General features: G+C 42.6%; 1 protein-coding gene across 1 annotated transcript in view; it reads right to left on the reverse strand.

Moving 5' to 3' along the window:
* PDCD4 (programmed cell death 4) overlaps positions 1 to 24,769 on the reverse strand; it is a 1,035,076-nt gene that overhangs the window by 981,565 nt on the left and 28,742 nt on the right. Inside the window, exon 2 of the mRNA XM_044064014.1 lies at positions 5,746 to 6,030. Coding sequence (XP_043919949.1) covers positions 5,746 to 6,030 — 285 coding nt within the window. The remainder of the gene's footprint in view (positions 1 to 5,745; positions 6,031 to 24,769) is intronic.

The raw sequence follows: 24,769 nt of genomic DNA on the forward strand, positions 1-24,769 counted from the left end.
CCCTGACGTCCTGATGTCAGTCAAATGCGCCTTGACCGACGTCAGCCTTATACTTTGATATTCGGGCCGACCGAGGACAGCGAACTACCCAAGTGTAAGGACTGCAGCAATGTGAGATGAAGAACATCGAGAAAACCTACATTCAGAGATAACCTACTCGCACTGCATATGGTAAAACACCCGGGACACTGTGGTGAGACCAAAGGGTGGTGACTTGAACAGAAAATTACTGTCTCCCAACCAGAAATGGAGGAATCTCCTGGACTTCCTTGTTGTCTTGACATGATAGTAGACCTCCGAGATCTATGCAGCACATTCAATTGTCCTTTCTCAGAAGAGGTGGAATTAACTGAACCATGACCATCCAGAATTTTGTTTGTTTCATAAACTGAGTGATGTGGCTTAGGTCCAAGACTGGCAGAGGTCCCGTTTCCTTCAGAAATAAAAAGGAACATGGAATATAGCAAATGGTTGAGGGACATGCTGGAGGACTTTTCCAGCAGTTTACTTCTTCTGCTGCAAATTCCATCTGACTGGGTAGTATGACGGGAACTCTCCTCTTTTTTTGAGGAGGAAAAGCAAATGAAAGTGTAGCCTCTGGTGATTATCCACAATGCCCATGTATTTGGTGTGATGGTTTGGGCTTCTGGGGAAGGGTCAGAATCAGACTGAGATTGTATGGTGAGCACCCCCCACCACCAAGGCTGAAAAAGAGACTGACTGTTCCAATTGATTAAGATATGCTGAGGCAGTATCCAATAAATGTTCAGTGAGCAGAGTGCAGTAGAGCCACCTCTTCTCAGTCTGGCAAGAACCTTTTCAAATGCCTCAAAAGACGAGGCCAGAATCTGAGATAAAGAAGTGTCCCTCCCATCCAAAAAAGGGATACAAGGAGCCCACTCTGCTCTGACTCACCCAAGCCTTGTCCCGATCAGACAAAAGGAGCCGAGAAAGGGATGCTGAAGTCGAAAGGACTACTGGCTATGAGACAGTTGCTGTGAGAAAGCTCAGACCAGTGGGCTTCAGACCCAAAGAACAGACCCGAGTTTGAGAAACCAGTGGATGGGTAGTAAGAACTGTAGCTGAAACGACCAATGGGCACAGTGCTGGGAGGCTCCCAGCCAAATCTGTACCTGGAGGAACTCCACACCATGTTGTCTAGGTCTGCTTAACACTCTTCATATCATCCTGTCAATGTCCTCTTTGGCAAGGATCCTACCTAGAATGGACAGACCTTGAAGATGAAACCACCAAAGGTGGTCTGGATAAACATCTCTACTGCACAAGGGGGTAGATCCTAGGGTTCAGTGGCTCCAGTGAGAAACGTGCAGCAAGCACTGGAGAAGAGACTCTAGTGGTCATCAGATCTTCATGGTTTAGGAGCCTTCGATGCTAGACCCAAGAATTCTGTCAGATCCAGAGATGGTTTTCTAAAAACTTCTTTACTAGAGAACAGGAAAGCTGTTAGGATGACTGTTGACTCTGCCCTAGTTTAAATGGGGAACAGCTTCTTCAAAACTAATTTAACTCTTCGACCTTACAAAGCTCTGGCACTGAAGAAAGCACATACCTCAAAATGAGAATACAAATATGCTGTCCCTAGGCAGTAAAGACACTGAATGCAGGTCCATGTGGCAAGATTCTGTGGCAGCAGGCCAAACACTTTTTGAGATCTAAGGTATGTTGGGGGCACAGAGGGAATTATGGGTAGGAGTCACAGCCCCAGATCCAAAGTTTCTGAAAGGTCCTGATGTTGGACCCATCAGATCAGATACCCCAAATGTTGAATCAGATGTAAACAGCCAACGTCGGTTCATTGTGCATGTAAACCCCCATTTTTGCGCATTAAGTATTTAGTCTGGGAATCTAAAGTTGTTGAGCATCCCCATACAATTCCCTGCAATAACATCATAGTGACAAAGGGCAAGTGAATCCTTCATGATGTCAGGAGGAGATAATGTATTTTTTTACAAAAGATTACAAGAAACAGTATGGGGTAGACAACATGGAGGGGAAAATGCATACTGCTGTAGGCACCACATCTCTTGGTACAAAAGCTAGAAAAACATGATGGCAAACCAATTTCAAATTAGCTCCACTCATTAAACAACTGGCCAGGCTGCTCATCTGTGATGATGGTGAAAAGTTCAATCAAATCAGTGAATTAAATGCTAAAAAACAAGTGTGGGTTTGGGTGAGGAATTCAGCAGCTCGACAGCTCTCCTCCTCATTTGAGGACTGTACAGCAAGTGCCCATTTAAGAACCTAACACTATATAGCACTAAAGCTTGAAATGGTTATAACTACCCCATCAACTAACATATACACAGCTTATCACTACCTACAAAATTATCCATCTGCTTGTCCAGCAGTAAAGTACATTATACACAATTATGTTCCCACTCTGCCATTATGATCTAATGACCAAAAACTCCCCTCTATCTACAAACCTATCTAATCTGCTGGGCATGGTCTGCACTCGTATCATGTTGCTATGTCCTTAAAACTTCTTACCTGTATCCATCAGGGCAAAACACTCTCTTCAGTACTTTAAAACCATTCTGAAAAAACTTCCTAGCTCACTGATAAAACTATATCCTTAAATATGAACAGGTAACCTATTCATACCTTACACCCTTTCTTCTCTCACTTCTTTACTTCAATCAATTTTTCTCTCCTGGACTATCTAAATATGTCATAACCCTGATTTTCCCCCAACTTCATATTGCAATTCCTGTTTGCAATTATGTTAACTTAACTTTAATTTAAACTGACCAAAATGTCTCTAAATATTAAATCAGTGTCATACAAGTTGCAGCTATTCTTAACCACTGTTTTCACATTATGTCTAACTTTTTAAACTGTAGATTTTTTTTATTGTAGTTCAAAAACTGCAAAATTATTGTTCTTAAAACATTTCTGTAATACTTTGAAGCTTTTCTCCCCAGGCCTCCTCTGAAAATGGGCACCTAACCAGTCAGACTTTCCCAGTTATCAAAGATCAATACATACATACATACATACATACATAAACATACAAACTTCTTCCTGTCTGCCTAATAGGTCGGGTTGGGGGCAGCAGACTACAGACAGAGGGCACTAGATCAACTAACGAAGAAAGGTCTCAAATTAGATATGAAAAATGTAGCACAGTTCATTTTGGTAACCTCATTGTCACATACCATACAGGTGGCACACCTCTCCATTCAGACACTTGTAATAAAGGACATAGGCATTCTAGTTGATACTTATTTATCATTTAATCATCATGTCTCCACAGTAGCTTGGAAAGTCTTCAGGCTCATTTAAGCTCCAAAGATAGCTCCACTAAATCTAACGACGTCTTAATTCTCCTTTATCTGCATCTCATTAGACCCATTACTGAATAACGCACCTTTGTTTTTTTTTTTTTTACTGTATTTGTCTAAACATATCACTCAGCTTGAAAGATCTCAAGAGACTCGGAACTAAAAAGATCATTGGCCTCAAATATCTCTATTATCGGGACAGAATGGCAGCCCTCTCGCTGTTCTCAGTCTACTACAGACCCTTTTCATGGAGATCTGTGTCGAGGATTTCAAGCCAGGACACTCTTTGGCCTCCTATATCTTCACAGAAAGAATTTTGCCTCAAAATACCTGGTTAAAGAAACTACACTTTTATCAACAGATAAATAAAACATATTGGCATAACAAGATTCATACCGTGACATCTCTCTCACCTCTGGAACAAACTTCTATATGTTAGAATAGAAGCCTTATCTTCAAGGCAAACCTAGACAACTGGATGGGAAGCCTCAAAATTCTCCCCAGCGTCATGGGAATGGAGAAAGGAGATTCTGCTGATAGGGATGACTGCAATGAGAGATGTATACAATATGCAAGAGGGGGATGGAATTTATTGGAGAAAACTTGTAAAAGAACCAAGGTATTGAACAAATAATTAGAGAGGGAAAGGTAACAGAATGGGAAGAGGTCAAGAATTTACTTGGACTGCAGAATAGAGATTGCCTTCCCTATCAAGGACTGATATCAGAGTATAGACAAAGAGAATGAAATAGGGGATCCTAAATGAAATATCAGCACTAGTACAGTTTTTATTAGAATCTAGAACAGAAGCTGCTGTTAAAAAATGAATAAGTACAGCATACAAAATACTGCATGATAACTATAAGAATCAGAGGAGGTTAGAAAGGTTTGGGAAAATAGACTGGATAAGCAATTCACAAACAAATAGGGGGATATATGTACATGTCTCCCAAATATGCAAAGTCTAGAAGATATAGGAGATTTGCTCGGAAGAGTTTACAATGTATTTTTATACCCAAAGTAGACTCCAGAGAATTTTTGTCAGGTAGACAACAAATGTTGGAGGTGTGAAGGGAAAGAAAGAGGTAACTGGGAACATTTTCTGGGAGTGTAAGATTCCCTGCAGACTGCTCTGTCAGGGATACTGGGTGAGCAAAAGGTGGAACTACAGAAATGATTTTTGAGCTATGATTACAGAATTGGAATTGCTTATACATAAGCAGGACAAAAAAAGCAATTACTAGAAAATGGAAATCAAAGTCTAAACCAACTTTACTAAAAATACTGAACATAGTAACAGACACAAAACAACTGGAATCTTTAGAAAAGGGTAGGAGCAAATTACATAACAAAAATGGGGATAATAAATGCAGAGGAGGAACAAGGTTTATAAGAAGACAGAATGTAATGTCCGACTGCCAATGACTGGATAGATTATTAGTGACATATAATGTTTGCAACAACAATTACGTCAATAGGGTCTGTGATGTATGTTTGCAACTAAAACTATCAGTATGAATTGTTTTCATTTATATTCATGTATGATTGCCTATGGGACAATTTAATAAAAGATGTTTCTGGTTTAAAAAAAAAAAAAAATCTCCCCGGCATACCTCTCAACATCTTTGCACAAAAAATCTGGACAAAGAAATAATGGGGGTACAGAAGCCAACAATAGTGACAGGTTTTAAATACTGGACTTACAAACTTAGAAAGTTGCTAGAATAACAGGAGCTGTGTTGGCATGCACTTCCTGAAGATTACGAAGTCTGAAACTCAAGTGCATGTCTTTATTTACTGACTAAGTCCTCAGTGATTTGCCAGAAAACCACAAATTTTATGAGGAACAGACCAAAACTAGGAGGCAAAAATCTGGACAGTTGAGAGATGTGCTCCCCAGTCTATATTGTCTTACCCTCCTTGAGGCTAGAGGCAAATGGTGTGTGTGTGTGTGTGTGTGTGTGTGTGTGTGTGTGTGTGTTTGGCTAAATTTGTAATGGTCTGCTGACTGACTGCCTACTACTTTTCTATGAACAGTAGCAAACTGTGTGTATGCAGAAGCATGCACACACAATGACATTATATGTTATATGAAAAGGCAGGCCTTGGAAGAAAAAAAGACTTGCTATCCTCAAGCTGGTGTCATACCCAAATTCTCCATCTCCTCTTCATCACGGTTATGGAGACTGGGAAGAGGCATCAAGACATGACTGATAATGGAATCTGGGGGAAACTCAAAAGAATGCAAAAATCTCTCCATTAAGCAAGTGCCATGGGATACAATCTGCTAAAGGAGTGCCACAGGATCTTTAACACTTGCATGAACCTAAGGCATATCATTCGTAAGACAGTGCATCCATCTGCTACACCACGTATCAATGCCAACACAAACCAATCATATTGGGTTAAATATTTAATAGTGGACAAGGGAACCCACCTTTCTTAGGAAGTCCTCGCCCTTTACCCATTCTTGACTTCCGATCATTAAGCTTTCCCTTTGGGCTTGTGGGCTCTACTGTGGAATCACTAACTTCTGTAGAAGACAAAGATTCACGAGTGGAATCCTTAGATGAGGTCCGTCTTAGTCGTCGTTTTGCTTTTGCCTTGATGCGAGCCTCATGGAGAGCCTTCTCCTGAGGTGTCCAGTTTCCATTTACTTCGGCATCATTCAATTCATCCTCAGCAAGTTCATCCTGCTCTGAACCACTGTAAGGTGCAACTACTATACAGAACATGAGAAAAAAAAATACAGCTTACAAATCACTGTCATACATTTTACGTGCACTAATCTTTTAATTCTAAAACTACATGGCACATGTGAAACAGAAAAGTTGTAGAGGCAATGCAAAAGCTTTAGTAAGCAGAAATTCAGAACAGAGTTAGATTTATTTTAGGTACAACAGTATCGGTGACAAAGTAGGCACCTGAACCATAACAGCTAATACAAATAGCTATACACAGTGACTAAAAACACAAATTACAAAAATAATGACATGCATGTACATATACAGTGCATTACTGTATGGCACTCTATTCTAGTCAGCGTGGCTGTGGTGAGGGTAAGGAACTTAACCGTTATATAGAACACATCACCTAAGAAATGCATGCCAGATTGCAAAATGTACCAACCACATAAAAATGCCTCATTTGGGCTACTGTTAGTTTCACGCTCTGTGTAAAAGTTCTCCCATGTATTCTTAAAAACAGAAAAATGTTTTAAGAATAAGGACATTTACTCAGTACAGTTTAAGTGACCATCATGTAATCCAGACACACAAGTATCTAGAGTGCCTCCCTGCAACTAAAGCTTCCTTAAAGTCTAGTCCAAACTCTGCAGGAAAAATCCCTACTCCCTTAAAGGAAATCATATTTGTCGTTGTCTTAACATTTCCAAATTCTAAAGGTCTTCACTCTGAATTAGTTGCTTCCTAACACATTCAGGATATTGACAGAAATTGATAGAATACGTTCTATGCATGTTCTAAACTAAAAACTCTGCTGAGTTGCTGGTGCAGAAATCCTCCCTCCTCTATTCCTCTTCAAATGCTTCATCCATCTGCCCCACAATTCTCTCTCCTTCCATCTTCTGGCCATTCACTAGTACTGTAACAGAAATGCAATAACTGCATTCTACACAACCTGTTAAATTACACAAAAAGAGTCTGTCCAATGTTAAAATATGTGGCATATCCAGTTCTACGTTAGCACAGTCACCAGTACTGGATGAAGCTCATTATCTTGTCCAAGACTGCAGGGTGAAGTGAATGAGATAAAAGACATCACTAATGTCTGTTAAGCTGGTGCACTGTCAGACAGCATTCCTGTCTGTAATAAATGTAACAAGTGTAGAACGCGCACTCTAAACAGATCACCTTTTCTGGGGATGTGGGCAGTATTCTGAACTTTGACAAACTTGCTAACAGGTGCAGTAAAGAGAAAGGGACACGTTCCAAAAACATCCATGGTAGCACCTGTGCACGTGCATGTTTTGAGCTGGAGAAAACAAACAGGTAGGCCAAAAAAAAAATAATAATTTTCAGCTACTGGGAGAGTAGGTGCATCCCCTACCTGGTTTTGAGACTGACATGGTGGGTGCACCACTTGAAAGTCTAACACTGGCAACAGTGGTAGAGACTGAGGAGAAGCAAGATCAGCAGCCAGATGATGAAAAAATAAAACTGAAGGAAAAGGCACACACACACACCTGCTGCAAGCTTTTCTCCTCTGGTCTCCACTGAAAATGTGCCCCTGGCTCAGTTGGACCAACCCAGTTAACAAATGACAATAAATAAATAAAATACTAAGGTGTGATCATAGTGATTGTTTTTTCCTTCTGTCACAATTTATTTATTAACACTTGTTGACTGGAGAAGTCCACTGGGTCAGAAACCCATCTTCAGTGGAGGCCCGGGGAGAAGAGCTCCACAAAAAAAGTTTTTATACAGAGAACATTACAATATAAAATACATAATGAGAATACACAAATAGAAATTACAAAGGTTATAGCAATTTTGACATGCATTACTTTATGAACAAGTATAAAACAAAGATTATAGGTTGCTACACAAACAGCAGTTAAATACATAGATAGTTCTACATGGTACCTAGGAAATTAGAGAGAGAGAGACAGACAGAGATAGAGTTAAATGTACTAAAGGGGAGAGAGGAATTACCAGATAGAGGAAAAGTGAAGGAGATGTGTGTGTGTGTGTTTACGGTGGCTTACACTTTTGCATGCAGAAACAGATATGATTATTGAGGTAGTGGCCTTTTAATGCAAATTCCAAAGTTTTTAATGAGTAGAACTGAGTGATTGTGGAAGGCAGGGCATTTCATAATCTGGCAATAGAGCAGGAATAAAGACTTTGTCTAGCTCTTTTGTTGGCTATTGATATATACTTTAAAAGCTGTTCATGCTGAATCCAGGGCTGTGTTACAAATCTCTGTGTTTGCCTATACCTTACTTGGATAGAAGGAAGTTTCTCTGTTCACCTGCGAGAGGGGAGCTTGAAGCAGTCCATCTGTCCCTGGAGGAGTGGTTTCAGCCCAGAAAGTAGTAGTTTATTGGCCATTTGGGCTAATTTCTCTCGCTTTCATTTCCCTGCTATAAAAACCGCATTTGCCCATTTTGCGCACCGGGCAGCGCCGGTTAGCTAGGCTATATCTATTCCCAGCTCCACAAAGTCTCTTCAATTTTTCCTTTATAACTAGACAAACTTTCAACTTAAGCACTCAAGCCATTCATTTCTCAGCCCTGCACCTGCTCAAAACTCATAGCAAACACTTACAAACCCTAGCACTACAGAAGGACAAGGCTCTCTATTCGACCTTACCAGCCAATCAGTAAAACAGTTCAGTGTACCTATCCAGGCATGTCCAAAGGGCAGTTTCAGGTGTACTCTCCAGTCCAACTGGTGAATCTGGACATTTTTAGGTAATGTTACAACTGCCTCATGTACACAGACAACCCTCTCCTCCTACCATCAAACACCAATACATGCGAGAGATGCAATTATACAGCCAAACTGGAGGCTAAGCTCTCTCAACCCAAGAATGGATCAGACAGTCAAGAGAATGGAAATATTGGCATCACACCACCAACCAGTCTCTCAAAGACCCATTAAACCAGCACCAGCAAAAAACACACGTAAATACACAAAAACATACTCAGAGGCTCTAAATAAAAATCTGCAAAAGCAACAGAGCCCTCCAAAGCAGACATCCAAGCAACCTCTACCCCCGCAACACAAACCATGAAACACATACTTCACAAAACCAGTGTGCCACACAATCACAGCTCTCAAGGCAAAATAACATACTAGTAATAGGGGACTCTATAGTCAGGCACACTTGACGTCCCACGTACTAGGCTGAATAAGGTGGTTACTGTTAGCCACCTGTCGGGTGCCAGGATCCGCCACTTAACACAAGCACTCAGGTCACTCCAGAACAAGTGCAAATATGGCTCTGTCATTGTCCATGTTGGTGTGAATGACCTGAGCCGTACCTCCCTGGACTACATGAAGAGAGACATGGAAGCGCTCTCTGATCACGTAGCCCAGGCCGGTATGACCCTGACCTTGAGTAGCATCCTGCCCTCACCAAGAACGATACCATGGTATAAAGAAAAAATTATCAATTTCAACAAATGGCTAAGTTTCTGGTGTCATTCAAAAGGGGATCCAGTATCTGTCTGCCTGGGATGACATGCTCGACAAGACACGCTGCTTCGCTAGAGACGGCTTGCACCTGTCACCCTTAGGCTTTCGAATACTGGCCAAGGCTCTTGCCACCCCCATAGTGCCTTTTTTAGGCAAGGCTCAAAAGACAAACCCACCACCGTAAATAGCACAAGTAACAAGAATCCGAGGGCAATACTACTCAATGCCAGAAGTCTAAACCTCAAAATACACGCACTCAAGGCACTCCTCAGTATGGAGAAAAATCGATATATGTTCAGTAACAGAAACCTGGTTTAAGGCTCCAGATAACACCCCAGCACTACCAGGGTGCACCTCACACCATACATTTCGGCCACAGAACCCGTACCGAAATACAAAAGGCAGGGGAGTATCCATATTCATCAAGGATACCCACACCTCCAAGTTAGTGGCACAGCACGATGCTTCAGAGATCATCCACGTGCAACTAACAATGGGCAAAACTACAATTCAAATTGTAGCTTGCTACAGATCACCCACCATGTCCTGGGACCCCCATTCCCCATTTCTAGAAACACTGGGTAACAAAGGTCCTACCAAACACCCTAATATTGGGTGATTTCAGCTACCCAAACATTAACTGGGAGAACTACTCAAGTACTAACTCCCTTGCCCAACATTTCCTAGAATTTATAAATGCAAACGCCCTGAAACAACTGGTCAACACTCCCACCAGAGGGGACAACATATTGGACCTGGTCATCACCAACATGGGTGACCGGTGTTCCACACCAGAGGTCAACCCCTCGCTGGTTGGATCTGACCATAAACAAATCACTTTGGATATCCCCATTCCGGCCCCACTCCCGGACAAGGAAACCACCGTGAAATACTTTTCAAAAGCAAACTTCATGTTACTTAAGACTGAGGTGGAAAGTTTCAAAGCCCTCAAGTAAAGGATAACACTGTCCAAACTGCAAAATCCTTTACTAATGCATTCTATGGACACCTACAAGAATGCATGGATCGCGCTATCCCAAGCAAAGCCAAGACTCACTCCTCCAAGAAAAGGAAACCAGTCTGGTGGACCCCTGCCATAAAGAAGCTATACAATAGGAGGAGGAAACTAGTACAGAAGAGAGTAAAATCCCAAGAAGGGAAGACATCCCTGATCAGTATCAGCAAAAAAAAAACTACGATCACTCATAAAATCGTCCAAGGCGAGCTTGGAAAGGAAACTTGCCAAGAATCTAAGTGGCAATGCTCAGATCTGCTCGGAGTTACTGCAGAAGGGCACAAAAAACACCGAATCAACAGATATTGCCAACATCCTGGCAGACAGGTTCAGTGTAAACTTTACCCCCCTCTCACCCCCAAAAGAGCACTTAATCATACTAGAAGAATGTAGAGCCCCTGAAATCACAGACACTCAGGTTAAAATAGCCCTCTCCAAAGCCAAAAATACAGCAACAACGGGACCAGACGGTGTCCCAGGCTGCGTCCTACACGAGCTCAAAGACGAACTAACTGCTCAAACTCAGCCTCTCCACAGGCTACGTACCCATAGAGTGATGCACAGCAACGGTTATTCCGCTTCACAAAAGGTGTAGCCACAACAGACCCTGGGAACTATCGCCCTACAAGCCTGACTAGCTTGGTCTGCAAGGCTATGGAGCGCATCATCGTGAAACTCATTAACAGAGACATTGGGAACCTCCAAACACTGGACCCTACCCAGTTCGGCTTTAAGGGCAGATTGTGCCTCCTAAACCTGGTGGACTTCTTTGAGACAGTTACCAAGGCTATAGACATGGGAAAGGTGGTACACTGCACTATTTCCCATTGTACAAGCGAAAGTACAAGCATGGAGAGACAGGGCGACCAGGTGTAAACCGTACTTTAATGGGAATCCAATAGGCGAGAGCCCCGTGTCCATGAGTGAGAGGAAAGGTTGTGATAAGATTTGCCCAAGGATGACTGACATATGCAAATAATATAAATATTGTATGTGAAATTAACAGGAACTGGAATATACTCTCAACAGTGGAAGATTTAGTGAGATAGTAGTAGGTGAAAAATCCTAAGTTCAGTTTTAGGAACAACAAGACACTGAAGGGTCACCTTTGCTATAAATCCAGTTTGTCTAAGGTTAGTGATAAGTCTGTCAGAGTAGGTACGTACACTTGCAGGAATTGTAGTGCCTATGTCTTTATACATGCAGGCACACACTTTTCCAGTATTAGGGTTTAAGGTAGAGTGTTCACACTATGCCGATTGTAGAACAAGAAATATGGTGTACTTCAGTTATTGTAAGTGTTTTAAATACTACATTGACAAAACTAATAGGCAATTCAAAGACAGGATATTGGAACATGTCCGAGATATAAAAAATATGAAAGAAAATATCAGTGAAGCCGCAGAACGGAGATGGATAATGTTATTGTGTGCAGATAAAGCGCCAGGTTTAAATAGTATGGTTTCCATCAAACCTTTCCTTAAAGCTAGACAGCTCAAGCATTAGCATATTTATTAAAGGTAAATCATGTGCTATCTTTTTAAATGTTTTAATTGATGCATTAATTGATGTATTTAATGATGGAAGGGAGGGATATTTGGAGAGTCTATTTTATCATTTAGAGTCTGTTTGATCATTTAATTGTTTTTAGTTTGATGAAGGGGTGGACCCTTGAAAGCGCTTACTATTTTCATTAAATTGGATATTGTCTTTGGATTGGGCAGCCACGGTGGTGCAGTGGATAGCATTGCCGCCTCACAGCAAGAGGTTCTCTGGTTCGATCCTCGGCTAGGGTGCCTTCTGTGCAGAGTCTGCATGTCCTCCCTGTGGTTGCGTGGGTTTCCTCCGGGTGCTACGGTTTCCTCCCACATCCTAAAGACATGCTGTGGGTGGATTGGACACACTAAATTGGCCCTAGGTGTGAGTGCGTGCATGTGTGTGCCTTCTGTGGAAGGTTGGGGGCCGAGCTGACAACTCAACACGGCAAAATTCCACTGCCAATCATGAACGGACAGGTGATCCGCTGTGGCGACCCCTAGCCGGGAAAAGCCGAAAGAAGGATATTGTCTTTGGATTGTCTGCCGTGTTGCTTCCAGTGTTATTCTACTATTTGTTCTCCTTTTGTTGCACTGGTCATTTTATCATCTTGGGACTGTATTTTTAGTTCCACAGAATACCATCAACCAAACTTAAGAAAAATAGTAAATTATTCTGGCCGTTTCTGGATTATTTATATGCAAAACCCAAGGGCTAAAAACTATAAATGGGGATGGAAGGCTATATGCTTTTTAAAATCCTCACAGATCAAAAAGCCTAGCAAGTACCCATGAAGCTATGGACTATAAAAATGATGGGGTAAGCATTATTGCTCAAGTAAATGTGTGTATTTCAATTCCTGGAGACGCTACTAAACCGACTCATCATACATTTATAAAATACTATGCTATTAACATTCAAGCCACCTGACTCGCACTAATTCATGCCTGTCAAATTCCCATTTGCTGCCAAGCTGACTGGTCACAGTAAATTTGAAAGCTTTCTAGCATATAAAGCAGCCATTTACCTTTGTTCACATTAAATGTAAAATATAAACAAGGTAAATAAAACCAAATATCTATTGCTTTTTCCAGACATAAATCAGAAAAAAAGAAAGGAGCAATAAAAATCAGTCTAGATGTTAATGAAGAACACCATGGCAATAAACTGTTAACACGCTGCTTCCTATACTTCAAGGTTTGATTCTCTCAACCTTCGCTGCCTACTGTGCAGCACTAAGCAAAATACTTAACCAGGCAGCGTTTTCAGGCATACTCTGACAAAGGTCCTGGTGGATCAACCCAAACCCACTGCTAAAAATACAAATAAAGTAAATCTATAAGCACACAGTGTAAAAGTTGCTTCACATCATTATTTCTGTTTAAAAGGTTCAGACAACTTTCACTAATTGTAATATCCGACATGTCGCAATTAACTACTGTACACCTACACATGTACTTTTTTTAAAATAAAGAACATAATACACATGACACAGTATTAAATACAAATGCCAGGGCCATTTTTCAAGTGAAATAATGTCCTCCTGAGTGGCTATGGAACTTCCAGGGCGTTGAGATTTTGTCAGTGGACACTGGACCTCTCCATATTCCTGGGTACTTAATATCATCACCTGGAAGGCATTTCTGCATATACACTCAACACAGCAATTGGTGAATTTTCAAACAGGGCATCATACTTTACTCAATATCTCTTGTTACAAGAGGAATCTAATTTGCCAATCATATTCCACCTTTGCTACAACTTTTCAAATCTTGTTCTCTCACCTTTTTATCAGCCTTTGCATACACTAAAATTTAAAGTGGTAGTTACCCTCCCTAGTCGTACAATGCAATTGCTACAGCATTCTAATAGTCTTCTCCCGAATTTCTTTAGCTTGTTTAGCAATATGCTTGCAAAAGCAAAAGGCAGCCATACCAAAAATTAAATACAAATAAGTACAAATAAGTACAAATAAGTACAAATAAGTACAAATAAGTACAAATAAGTACAAATAAGTACAAATAAGTACAAATAAGTACAAATAATTAAATACATGTTATCCGTATTATGCTTTACTATCAAAATGTTGAAGGTAGGTTCGGCGAACACGGAAATGAAGAATAGCAGTTGGCCAATTTCCGTGCTGCCGAACATTAATTGAACGAGAGAGTTCATATCAGAGAATGCCACTGTGCATTTGCTGTTAGGAGCTCGATGTTACAAGTACAGACAGCAGTACATTGCAGACTGGGAAATTCATCCCTTTCCCCACTGTAGTGTGATCTTGGAGTTGGAATACATAGTTAGCAGCGGGTGTGGGGGGCGCAGCCCTCACAGGGGGGCTTGCCACCCCTGCAACATTAATTGAACGAGAGAGTTCATATCAGAGAATGCCACTGTGCATTTGCTGTTAGGAGCTCGATGTTACAAGTACAGACAGCAGTACATTGCAGACTGGGAAATTCATCCCTTTCCCCACTGTAGTGTGATCTTGGAGTTGGAATACATAGTTAGCAGCGGGTGTGGGGGGCGCAGCCCTCACAGGGGGGCTTGCCACCCCTGCAAGAAACAGTGAATTCCATGGTAGGAGCTAGACGTACCTTGGCTATTATGTAGACATACTGTTCGGTATTTTATGTAAAATGTCGAATCTGCTGAATTTGTTCATCAGATTCAACATTTACACCTCATTAGAGTGCATGGATTCGGCATTGTGATTCAATGTTGAAAACAGACTGACTTTAATACTGAGAATATGATAGTAAACCCAGTATTATAAAGTGTGTGGGTCTCTGTACCCATCCAAGTTCTAGGCAGCTAAAGACCCCCCCTCCATGACTCAGGACACCCACTCCTCCTACCTGGACCTACTTGACTCCCATCAAGGTACCCCCTACAACCCTGATCCTTGGTGACTTCAACTACCCCACCATAGACTAGGTGAACTATTCTGGCTCTAACGCATTCACCCAACAATTCCTCAACTTCATCAGTTCTAACACACTAGACCTGCTTGTGTCACCCCCCACAAGGGGAGATAACATTCTAGACTTGGTTCTCACAAACATTGGCGACCACTGGTCACCCCCATAGTAAGTTCCTCCCTGGTGAGATCAGACCATATGTCTCATTCAACGTTTCTACCCCATCCAATCCCCCCCAACCATAACCAAGCTAAAAATCTTCTCAAAAGCTGACTACAACCTTCTAAGGGACGGCATCAGTAGCTTCACACCACCACCTCCACCCTTATAGGATACAGACAACTATGCTGAACAGTACACCAGTGCAGTATACAAGCACCTGTACAAGTGCATGGACTCAGCCATATGCAACAGAACTAAAACCTGCTCCTCAAGGAATCAACAAACCTATCTGGTGGACATCCTCTATCAACAGGCTTTACAACACAAGGAAGACAATGTTGTCCAAAGGAAAAAGGCACAAATTCCCCAATAGAAAAACTCTCTCCTTAGCCTCAACAAGCAAATCAGATCCCTAGTGAAAACCTCCAAAGTAAATTATGAATCAAAACTAGCCTCTGAAACACAGGGTAACCACATTCTTTTTCAGCCATGTCCGGAACCTCCATGGCAAAGCCCAGGTGTGTTCAAAATTAGTTCTTAAATGGTACCACTTACACTGATCCTGTTGACTTAGGTTCAGCAGAAACTTCACCCTCTGCCCCCCCCCCCAAAGGCCCATTCGACATCCCGGATACTTGATCTATGGAAATGTGAGGTGCGGGACAAGTGTTACAGGCCCTATCCAAGGCAAAGAACACAGCTTCCATGGGACCTGACAGTATCCCAGGATGTATTCAGCACCATCTCCAGCAAAAACTAGTCTCGCCACTGAGCACCCTATTCAACCATAGCCTAAGTACAGGCTTCATTCCAGCAGAGTGAAAAACTGTCATTATCATCCCCTTGCACAAAGGTGGTGCCACTACTGACTCTGGAAACTATCGCCCCATTAGCTTGACAACTCTGATCTGTAAGGCCATGGAGCGTATTATTATGGACCTCACTGGCAATTTCTAAGCACTTGACCCCACCCAGTTCAGATTAGTCAAGGGCAGATCTTGCCTGTTTAACCGCTTTGAATTTTTTGAGAGCGTCACCAAGGCCCTGGATGAGGAAAAGTCAGTACATACAGCTTACCTTCACTTGGCCAAAGCCTTTGACACAATCCCCCACTCGTGCATCGAAAAGCTAACACAACTTGGCATAAATCCCTATCTCATCAGGTGGGTGGCCAACTGGCTCACCGATATGACTAAAGATCAAAATAGGTGCCTCCACCTCCGACAGCAAACCTGTCACTAGTGGTGTTCCCCAGGGATCTGTCCTAGGACCCCTACTGTTTGGCATCAACTTCTCGGGAGGTCCAGGCAAAGACAAAAGAAGGACTGTGGCTGACCAAGTTTGTGGACTTTAAGTTGGGTGAGGTCATCGACTCCCCAAATGATGTTAACATACTACAAGAGAGTGTCTCACGCAACAAAATGACTGGTGCCAAAGTTATGGTCTTAAGTTAAAACACAAAAAAAATGTATCATACCATTTGGCAAAAACTCTGCCACTAATGTTTACCACATCAACGGCAACCCCCTAAGCAGACAACCTCTGGTGACAGACCTGGGCACACAGGCCGACAACAATCTCACATTCAACCATCATGTAGTGGTCAGAAAATCCTTTTACTTGGTTCATCTCATAAGTAAAGGAATTGCATCCAAATAAGGAGGTGGTTATTACCTCTCTGTACTCCTCCCTCATTAGGCCACTAACTGAGTACAATGTCCTGTTTGGTACGTACCTCTCCAAAACACCTGCACCAAATGAAAAAGCCACACAAACATCTCACAAAGAGGATCCATGGCCTCCAACACTTGTCCTATGTGAACAGGCTCAAATCAGCATCACACTACTCGGTTATCACACATATTGCCTTGTAGGCGAGACAGAGATCACCTCTAAGCAATCTCAGACTCTGCCCTACTAGAGATGCTCCATATCGATAAGTCAACTCCTCACGCATTACCAGATCGAAAGGCTTAAACCTAATATGCAACACTAACAAAGCCTGCTGGAAAGACAGGTGTGTCCCAGAGGCTGCCCAGTCTCTGGAATAGACTCCTCATACAAGTCAAAGTACATCACTGACCCTCCAAGTGTAACCTTGATGAGTGGATGGGAAACCACAAATTTGTCACAGGGTTCCACCTGTGTCCCTCAATGATAGGGGCGACAGGTGCTGATTGAGGTTTCTTTTCGGGGATAAACTCCTGGCCAGGCCCGCCATTAGCCTAGTAACTTCCTATGAAATTTACACACAAATATATATATATATATATATATATATATATATATATATATATATATATATATATATATATACACATATATATACATATACATACACACACATATACATATACACATATATATATATATATATATATATATATATATATATATATATATATATATATATATATATATATATATATATATACACACACACACACACACACATGTTCATAGGCAAGTACTAGGCTATCTGCCCAAGGGCATCTATAAGCCTAACTAGAATGCGTTGGCTTTCGCCGCCCCTTTAGATAAGTTCCCTGTGCCTCGGTCCAGCAGAGCCATTAGTTCCCTGTGCCTCTGTCCAGCAGAGTCACTGCAGTGATCCCCAGGGTAAATTATCTATTTCCCATCCACTAGTCAAGGTTTCTCTTAAAGAGTGTTAGTGAAGGGCTCTGCCTAATGTAGATTGGAATCCTGTTCCAAAGCATGGGGAGTCTCTGGGGCAGGAATCTATCCCTCCAGCATGTCCTATTTATCGTTGTGGTGAGGTTTAGATCCCTAGAGCATGTGGCTCTCTGGGATTTGTTTTTTTTTTTTTTTTTTAGGTGGAGCATGTCCATCATTTCTGGGTTGGACATGGCCTTGTATGTCAGGCAGAGATCACCTATGAGTAAGCAATATGCAATGGAGTACAGCTGGACTTTCTTCAGTCGGGCTGCACAGGGCATATGTTTGAGGCCAGTAATCCTCCTGGTGAGGTACTTCTGTGGTCTTTCCAGCTGTTGCAGGTGTCTTGTAATAAGCTACATCCCAAATGGGGCGTTGTACTCTATTATGATGGGTCTGAGAAGTGATGAGCAGAGGGGCACAATAACCTTTTGTTCTAGATGTGAACCCTTTTGTGATTAGGTGGGCCACATAGAAGGATTTTCTAACCACCTTGGCAATATGATCCCCAGATCCCTTATTACATTTCCTGTATTTAGGGGACTACCCACTTATGTGGTAGTTCGCGGGTACTTTGTTTTTTCCAAAGGGGATGACTATGCATTTTTTGGCATTTAGCTTGAGGCCATGACTTTGACACCAGGTATCCATCTCAGTGAGACCCTTTTGGAGGATGTCTGTGTCAGCTGGGGAGTCAATTATAGTCCCTAGTTTGCAGTCGTCTGCGAACTTGGTCAGCCATAGTCCTCCTGTGCTTGTCTTTACCTCTGAGAAGTATATACCGAACAGGAGGGGTCTTAGGACTGAGCCCTAGGGGACGCCACTTGTAACTGGTTTAGAGTCGGACCTAGAGCCTGCAACTCTCACCATGTGGGTTCTGTCCATGAGCCAATTGGCAACCCATCTCGTGACATAGGGGTTTATGTTCAGGCTGGTGAGCTTGTCTATAACACCAGAATGGGGAATGGTGTTGAAAGCCTTTGTGAGGTCTAGGTAGGGCTGTGTGTACCTCCTTTCCCTCGTCTAAAGCCTTAGTAACTGTCTCAAAGAAGTCCACCAGGTTTAGGAGGCATGATCTGCTCTTAAAGCCAAATTGGGTAGGGTCCAATGTTTGAAGGTTCCCAAGGTCTCTGTTAATAAATTCCATGATGATGCGCTCCATAGCCTTGCAGACCAGACTAGTCAGGCTTATAGGGCGATAACTCCCGAGGTCCATTGTGACTCCACCTTTGTGGAACAGGATAACTGTTGCTGTCCGCCACTCTATGGGTACGTAGCCTGTAGAGAGGCCAAGTTTGAACAGTGTGTTTAGGTTAAGGGTTAGTTCATTTTGGAGCTCATGTAAAACACAGCCTGGGACACAGTCTGGTCCCATTGAAACTGTATTTTTTGGCTTTGGATTGGGCTGTTTTAACCTGTGTGTCAGTGATTGCTGGGACACTACATTCTTCTGGTATGGTTATGGGCCCTTAAAGGGGATGAAGTTTGCACTAAACCTGTCTGCCAGAATGTTGGCAATATCAGTCAGTTCAATGTATTTTGTGCCATTCTGAACTAACTCAGAGCAGATCTGAGAGTTTCCACTTAGGTTCTTGACATAGCTAAAGAACGCTTTGTGGTTATCTTTGGAGTCCTTGGAAATTTGTCTTTCGAAGCTAGCCTTGGATGATTTTATGAGGGATTGTAGTTTCTTGCTGATACTAATCAGGGATGTCTTTCCTTCTTGGGATTTTACTCTTTAATGCACTAATTTCCTCCTTCTATTGTATAGCTTGTTTATGGCAGGGGTCCACCAGACTGGCTCCCTTTTCTTGGAGAAGTGAGCCTTGGTTTTGCTTGGGATAGCACGATCCATGCATTCTTGCAGGTGCTCATAGAGTACCTTCTTAAGGGAGTCAGCAGCTTGGACAGCTTTGTCCTTTAGCATGGGGACTGTGAACCTTTCCACCTCGGTCTTAAGTAACGTGAAGTTTGCTTTTGAAAAGTTTTTCACAGTGGTTTCCTTGATTGGGGGGGTGGGGGCGGAATGTGGATATCCAGAGTGATTAGTCTATGGTCTGATCTAACCAGCAAGGGTTTGACCTCCGGTGTAGAACACCGGTCACCCATGTTGGTGATGACCAGGTCCAATATGTTGTCACCTCTGGTGGGGGTTTTGACCAGTTGATCCAGGGCGTTCGAGTTTATAAATTCTAGGAAGCGGTGGGCAAGGGAGTTAGTACTTGAGTAGTTCTCCCAGTTAATGTTTGGGTAATTTAAATTGTCCAATATTACAGCGTTTGGTAGGACCTTCATATTTTCCAGCGTCTCCAGAAACGCGGAATGGGGGTCCTGGGTCATGGTGAGCCTTCATATTTTCCAGTGTCTCCAGAAACGTCACTAACCTGGAGGTGTGGGTATCCTTTAAGAATATGGATACACCCCCACCTTTTGTGTTTCGGTCTGGGTTCTGTGGCTGAAAAGTATGGTATGAGTTATAGCCTGGTAGTGCTGGGGTGATCTCTGGAGCCTTAAACCAGGTTTCTGTTACTGCACAGATATCGATGTTCTCCATACTGAGGAGTGCCTCGAATGCATGCATTTTGAGGTTTAGACTTCTGGCGTAGAGTAGCATTACCCTCAGTTTTTCATTACTTGCGCTATTTACAGTGGTGGGTTTATCTTTTGAGCTTTGTCTAAAAAAGGCACTATGGGGGCGGCAAAAGCCTTGGCCAGTATTCGAAAGCTTAAAGGGTGACAGTTGCAAGCCATCTCTTGTGAAGCAACGTGGCTTATCGAGCATGTCATCCCAGGTGGACAGATACTGGATCCCCTTTGAATGACACCAGAAACTCAGCCAATTGTTGAAATTGATCATTTTTTTCTTTATACTGTGGCATCATTCTTGGTGAGGGCAGGATGCTACTCAGGGTCATACAGTCCTGGGCTACGTGATCAGAGAGCTCTTCCATGTCTCCCTTTATGTAGTCCAGGGAGGTACATCTCAGGTCATTCACACCAACATGCACAATGACAGAGTTGTATTTGTACTTGTTCTGGAGTGACCCGAGTGCTTGCTATGTGGCGGATCCTGGCGCCCGACAGGCAGCTAATATATACACACACAAAAATATTCGGGGTGTGGCAAGCCCTACCGTGGTACTTCTTCCACACCACACACTCGCATGCACACTCACACCTACGGCAAATTTAGTGTGTCCAATCCACCTACTTCATGTCTTTGGAATGTGGGAGGAAACTGGGGCACCCGGAGGAAACCAAACCAAACACAGGAAGGACATGCATAGTCCACACAGAAGGTACCCCAGCTAAGAATTGAACTAAGAAACCTTTTGCTGTGAGAAGACAACACTATCCACTGTGCTGCTCCTAAATACATATATATATTACATACACACACATATATATGGTAGCATTGTCGCCTCACAGTTCGACGTTGCTCGTTTGATTCTCAGAGCGTCTTCTGTGTGGTGACATGCGTGAATGGGCGTTCCTTCGTTGAAGGTTGTGCGTTAGGCCCGGCAAGCCAGCACGTAAAAATCTACTGCCAATCATTAGCGGACCGGTCCATGTTGTACAGGGGCAGCTTCATTTACTCACTTAGCAGGTAGAGGGACTGGATTACAATGGATAGTTTACAAGTCAATATCTTGTTATAGAATGAAACCATTAGATGAAATAGCCCAGCTGTACTAAAAACTTTTAAATTTGGTAACTGGGGTACAGCAATGATCCTATTGCATTAATTTCATTCCCAGCACAGGGAAAATACAATAGGTACATTACATTATATACTGAGTGAAAGACAAAATGCAATACATGCACATATTACATACAAAGTGAATTATCATTAGTTGACTTGAGAGAATAAAGGGATATGCACAGAGTGGGGGGAAATACAATATAAACTGAAAATCTGTTGTGAAAAGTGAGTTGGCATGCTGAAAGAATCACAAACAAAAAGAGGCAAAGAAAAGTATATAGAGAGAAAGAGAGAGGTCAAGCTACATAACCAGAGAGAGCAATTGCAGCTTCCCAGAGTCTTGAAATGTGCTTTTATTTGGGAACAGGAAATGGAGTTAAGAGGAATGATCTCCAAGAAGGGAGAATTCCCACAGTTTGGGACCAAGGACTGAGAAATCATGGTCTATGCAGTAAAACCTGGCTTGGAGTAGTGGATAGGACTGGTTAAGACGTCTAAGATTGCATCCGGGTGCATCTCTGAATAGTCTGGAAGCTAGTGGCGGGGAGCTGTCCTTCTTAATATGTTTATATAATTGAGAGGCAACTAAAAATCAGCAGACTGACTGCTAATGAAACAGTTTTTTCAATAGTTCTGCTGTGGTGTTAATTTCTTGGGGAGAGAGCGGTGAATCGACAAAATGGCATTTGAAGTGGACTGGTGAATTAATTCCTTTAAGAACCTGCAGAAAGTAGGGCAACAATATACTAGCTGAGCCAGTAAGGTACCTTTACCTATGGCATTTCTTCTGGGTCTGGAGAGAAAGGGGGAGATCCTATTATCCCAGAACAGGAGAGAGTTGGATTTTTGTCTGTGAAGGTAGTCCAGGTGGAGTTGAAAATTCAGGAAGATGTCAAACCAATCCCCTAGATATACGAATAAATTGGCATTTTAAATAGTGTTACCAAGACGACTCAGGATTTTGAGAGGCCTGGAGATGAAAATGAGCTTTTGTCTGGTGCCAAAAAGCACTGCTTTTGAGGAGTTTAGTAGTAATTGTTTATTATTGTCCCATTTGAATAAGGGCATGAAAATCAGCCTGAAGTCCCGAGTTCAAGAGAAGGGACAGAATGGTTTTGGACCAGGTCATCAATATAAAGCAGGAGAGGAACATGTCAAAAGGAAGTTACTGCAGATAGAACAGCAAAGGTGGCAGAATGGATCCCTGAGGGACACCTATCTGCCGGGGGACTGATGTAGAAATTAACTGATAAGTGGTGGTTACGTTAAGTACTTTTTGAACCACGGCAGTGTCTCATCACTAAAGCTTATTTCGGTGAGATTGTCTAGAAAGTACAGTTGTGTACACTTATCATAAATGTAGATGTAGAGTGTATTCACCGTTGCAGTCCTAACAAATAGGTTATCCGGCTCCCAGTAGCCCTCAGTCGGCCAGAATGGCTCCCAGTAGCCCTCAGTCGGCCAGAATACCAAAGGTAAGTAAAAATGCCGTCGGTTGTAAAGGACATCAGGGCGTCCGATACAAAAGGAGGCAGCAGACGTCACTTCCTCAGTCTTTCTTGCCACAACAGTCAGGAGCCCCCAGAAAATAAGGCTTAAATCCAAAAACAAATTTGACAAATAAATTAAGCCTGTACCTCAGGAAAAGAGAATAGGAGAGGACCACAAAGAGGGGGAAGGAGGGAGAGAAACCAGGACTGCAACAGTGAATACACTCAAACATCTACATTTATGGCAAGTGTACACAACTGTATTATGTTCATCATGTTTCACTGTTTCAGTCCTAACAAAATGGGTCGATTAACAAACCCAGAGAAAAAAAAAAAGGGGGGGGGACCAACAGCATCAAGGGTTGGAGAGAATGCCCTGCAACACAGTGGCAAACACTGCCCTAGCTCTGGAAAACAGAGGCAAATTATAATGCTTTGTGAAAGTGTGAACAGAAGACCATGTGGCAGCTTCCAAAATGTCTTAAGTAGTGACACCCCTTAGAAAGGCTGCAGAAGTGGAAACCACTCTAGTAGAGTGGGTCCTAACCACTTGAGGCAGAGCTTTGCCATGAAAGGAATAACAAAAGGTAATGCAATGTGCAATCCACTTAGAAATGGTTTGCTTAGAAATAGCCTTGCCCTGGGCTCCAGGGGCAAAACTGACCAATAACTGTGCTGATTTCCAAAGGTCCTTAGTCCTGTCCAGGTAAAACCTGAGCTGTCTGTGCACATCAAGAGAACGTAGGATCCTTTCACCTCTATTGCGAGGATTAGGAAAGAAGGTAGGAAGGTGTATGGATTGATTAAGAGTCAGGCTGGAAACAACCTTAGGAATAAAGGAGGGATTAGTCCTAAGAGAGACTCCATCTGAATGGAAAATAAGAAAAGGCTCCACGGCCATCAAAGCTTGCATTTCCAAAACCCTCCTTGCTTAAGTTATAGCCAAGAGGAAGGCAGTCTTCCAAGAGAGAAACTTTAAATCTGTAGAGGCAGCTGGCTCAAAAGGAGGAAGAATGAGTTTCTCCAGAACAAAATTAAGATTCCAGGCTGGAGTATGTGCTCTTCTGGGAGGTTGTAAATTGCAAGCAACTTAGAAACATTTTCATCAGGGGATGAGAGAAGATGGGCTGTTCAAGAGAACAATGAGCAGAGATGGCTGAAGCTTGGATCTTATCCACTTTCCAGGCTCTGCTGTGCTGCTGCCTGGTGAAAAAAAGAGAGGCAGCAGATGGTTGTCTGGGGAGGAGAAAAGATCCACCTGAGGTGTGCCCAAACGTTGAATGATGCTGTAAAAAAGACTGCTCTGTTCAGCTGCCACTCGTGAGGATCCAGGGTTTGCCTGTTCAACTGGTCTGCCAAAACACTGAGCCCTCCTGGAAGAAACTGAGCTAGGAGATGCAGGTCCAGGGATGCTGCCATGGACCAAAGATTCATGCTCTGTCTGCACAGGGGGTAAGAGTGTGTCCCTCCCTGCTTGTTGATGTACCACATGACCGCGGTGTTGTCTGCCCTGACAAGCAGGGTCCCTGAAGAAAGAAGATGCTTGAAAGTTAGTAAGGCCTGCTGAACTACAAATCAACTCTTTTAGATTTATGTGCAGGTTCATCTGCTGGGTGTTCCAACGTCCCTGTATGCATCTGCCCATCCAGGTGTGCTCCTCTGACATAGTCCGATGCGTCTGTAGTCAAAACTTGAGTGGCAAGAGGTGTCCAAAAAAGGCATGCTTTTGTTTTGTAGACAGGCTGTTGCCCACCATAGAAACTCCGCCTGAAGAGATGGAAGCAGAGGAATCTT

The sequence above is a fragment of the Protopterus annectens genome, chromosome 2.part2, assembly GCF_019279795.1.
Source record: "Protopterus annectens isolate FY-2018-M chromosome 2.part2, PAN1.0, whole genome shotgun sequence".
NCBI classification, from domain to species: Eukaryota; Metazoa; Chordata; order Ceratodontiformes; family Protopteridae; genus Protopterus; species Protopterus annectens.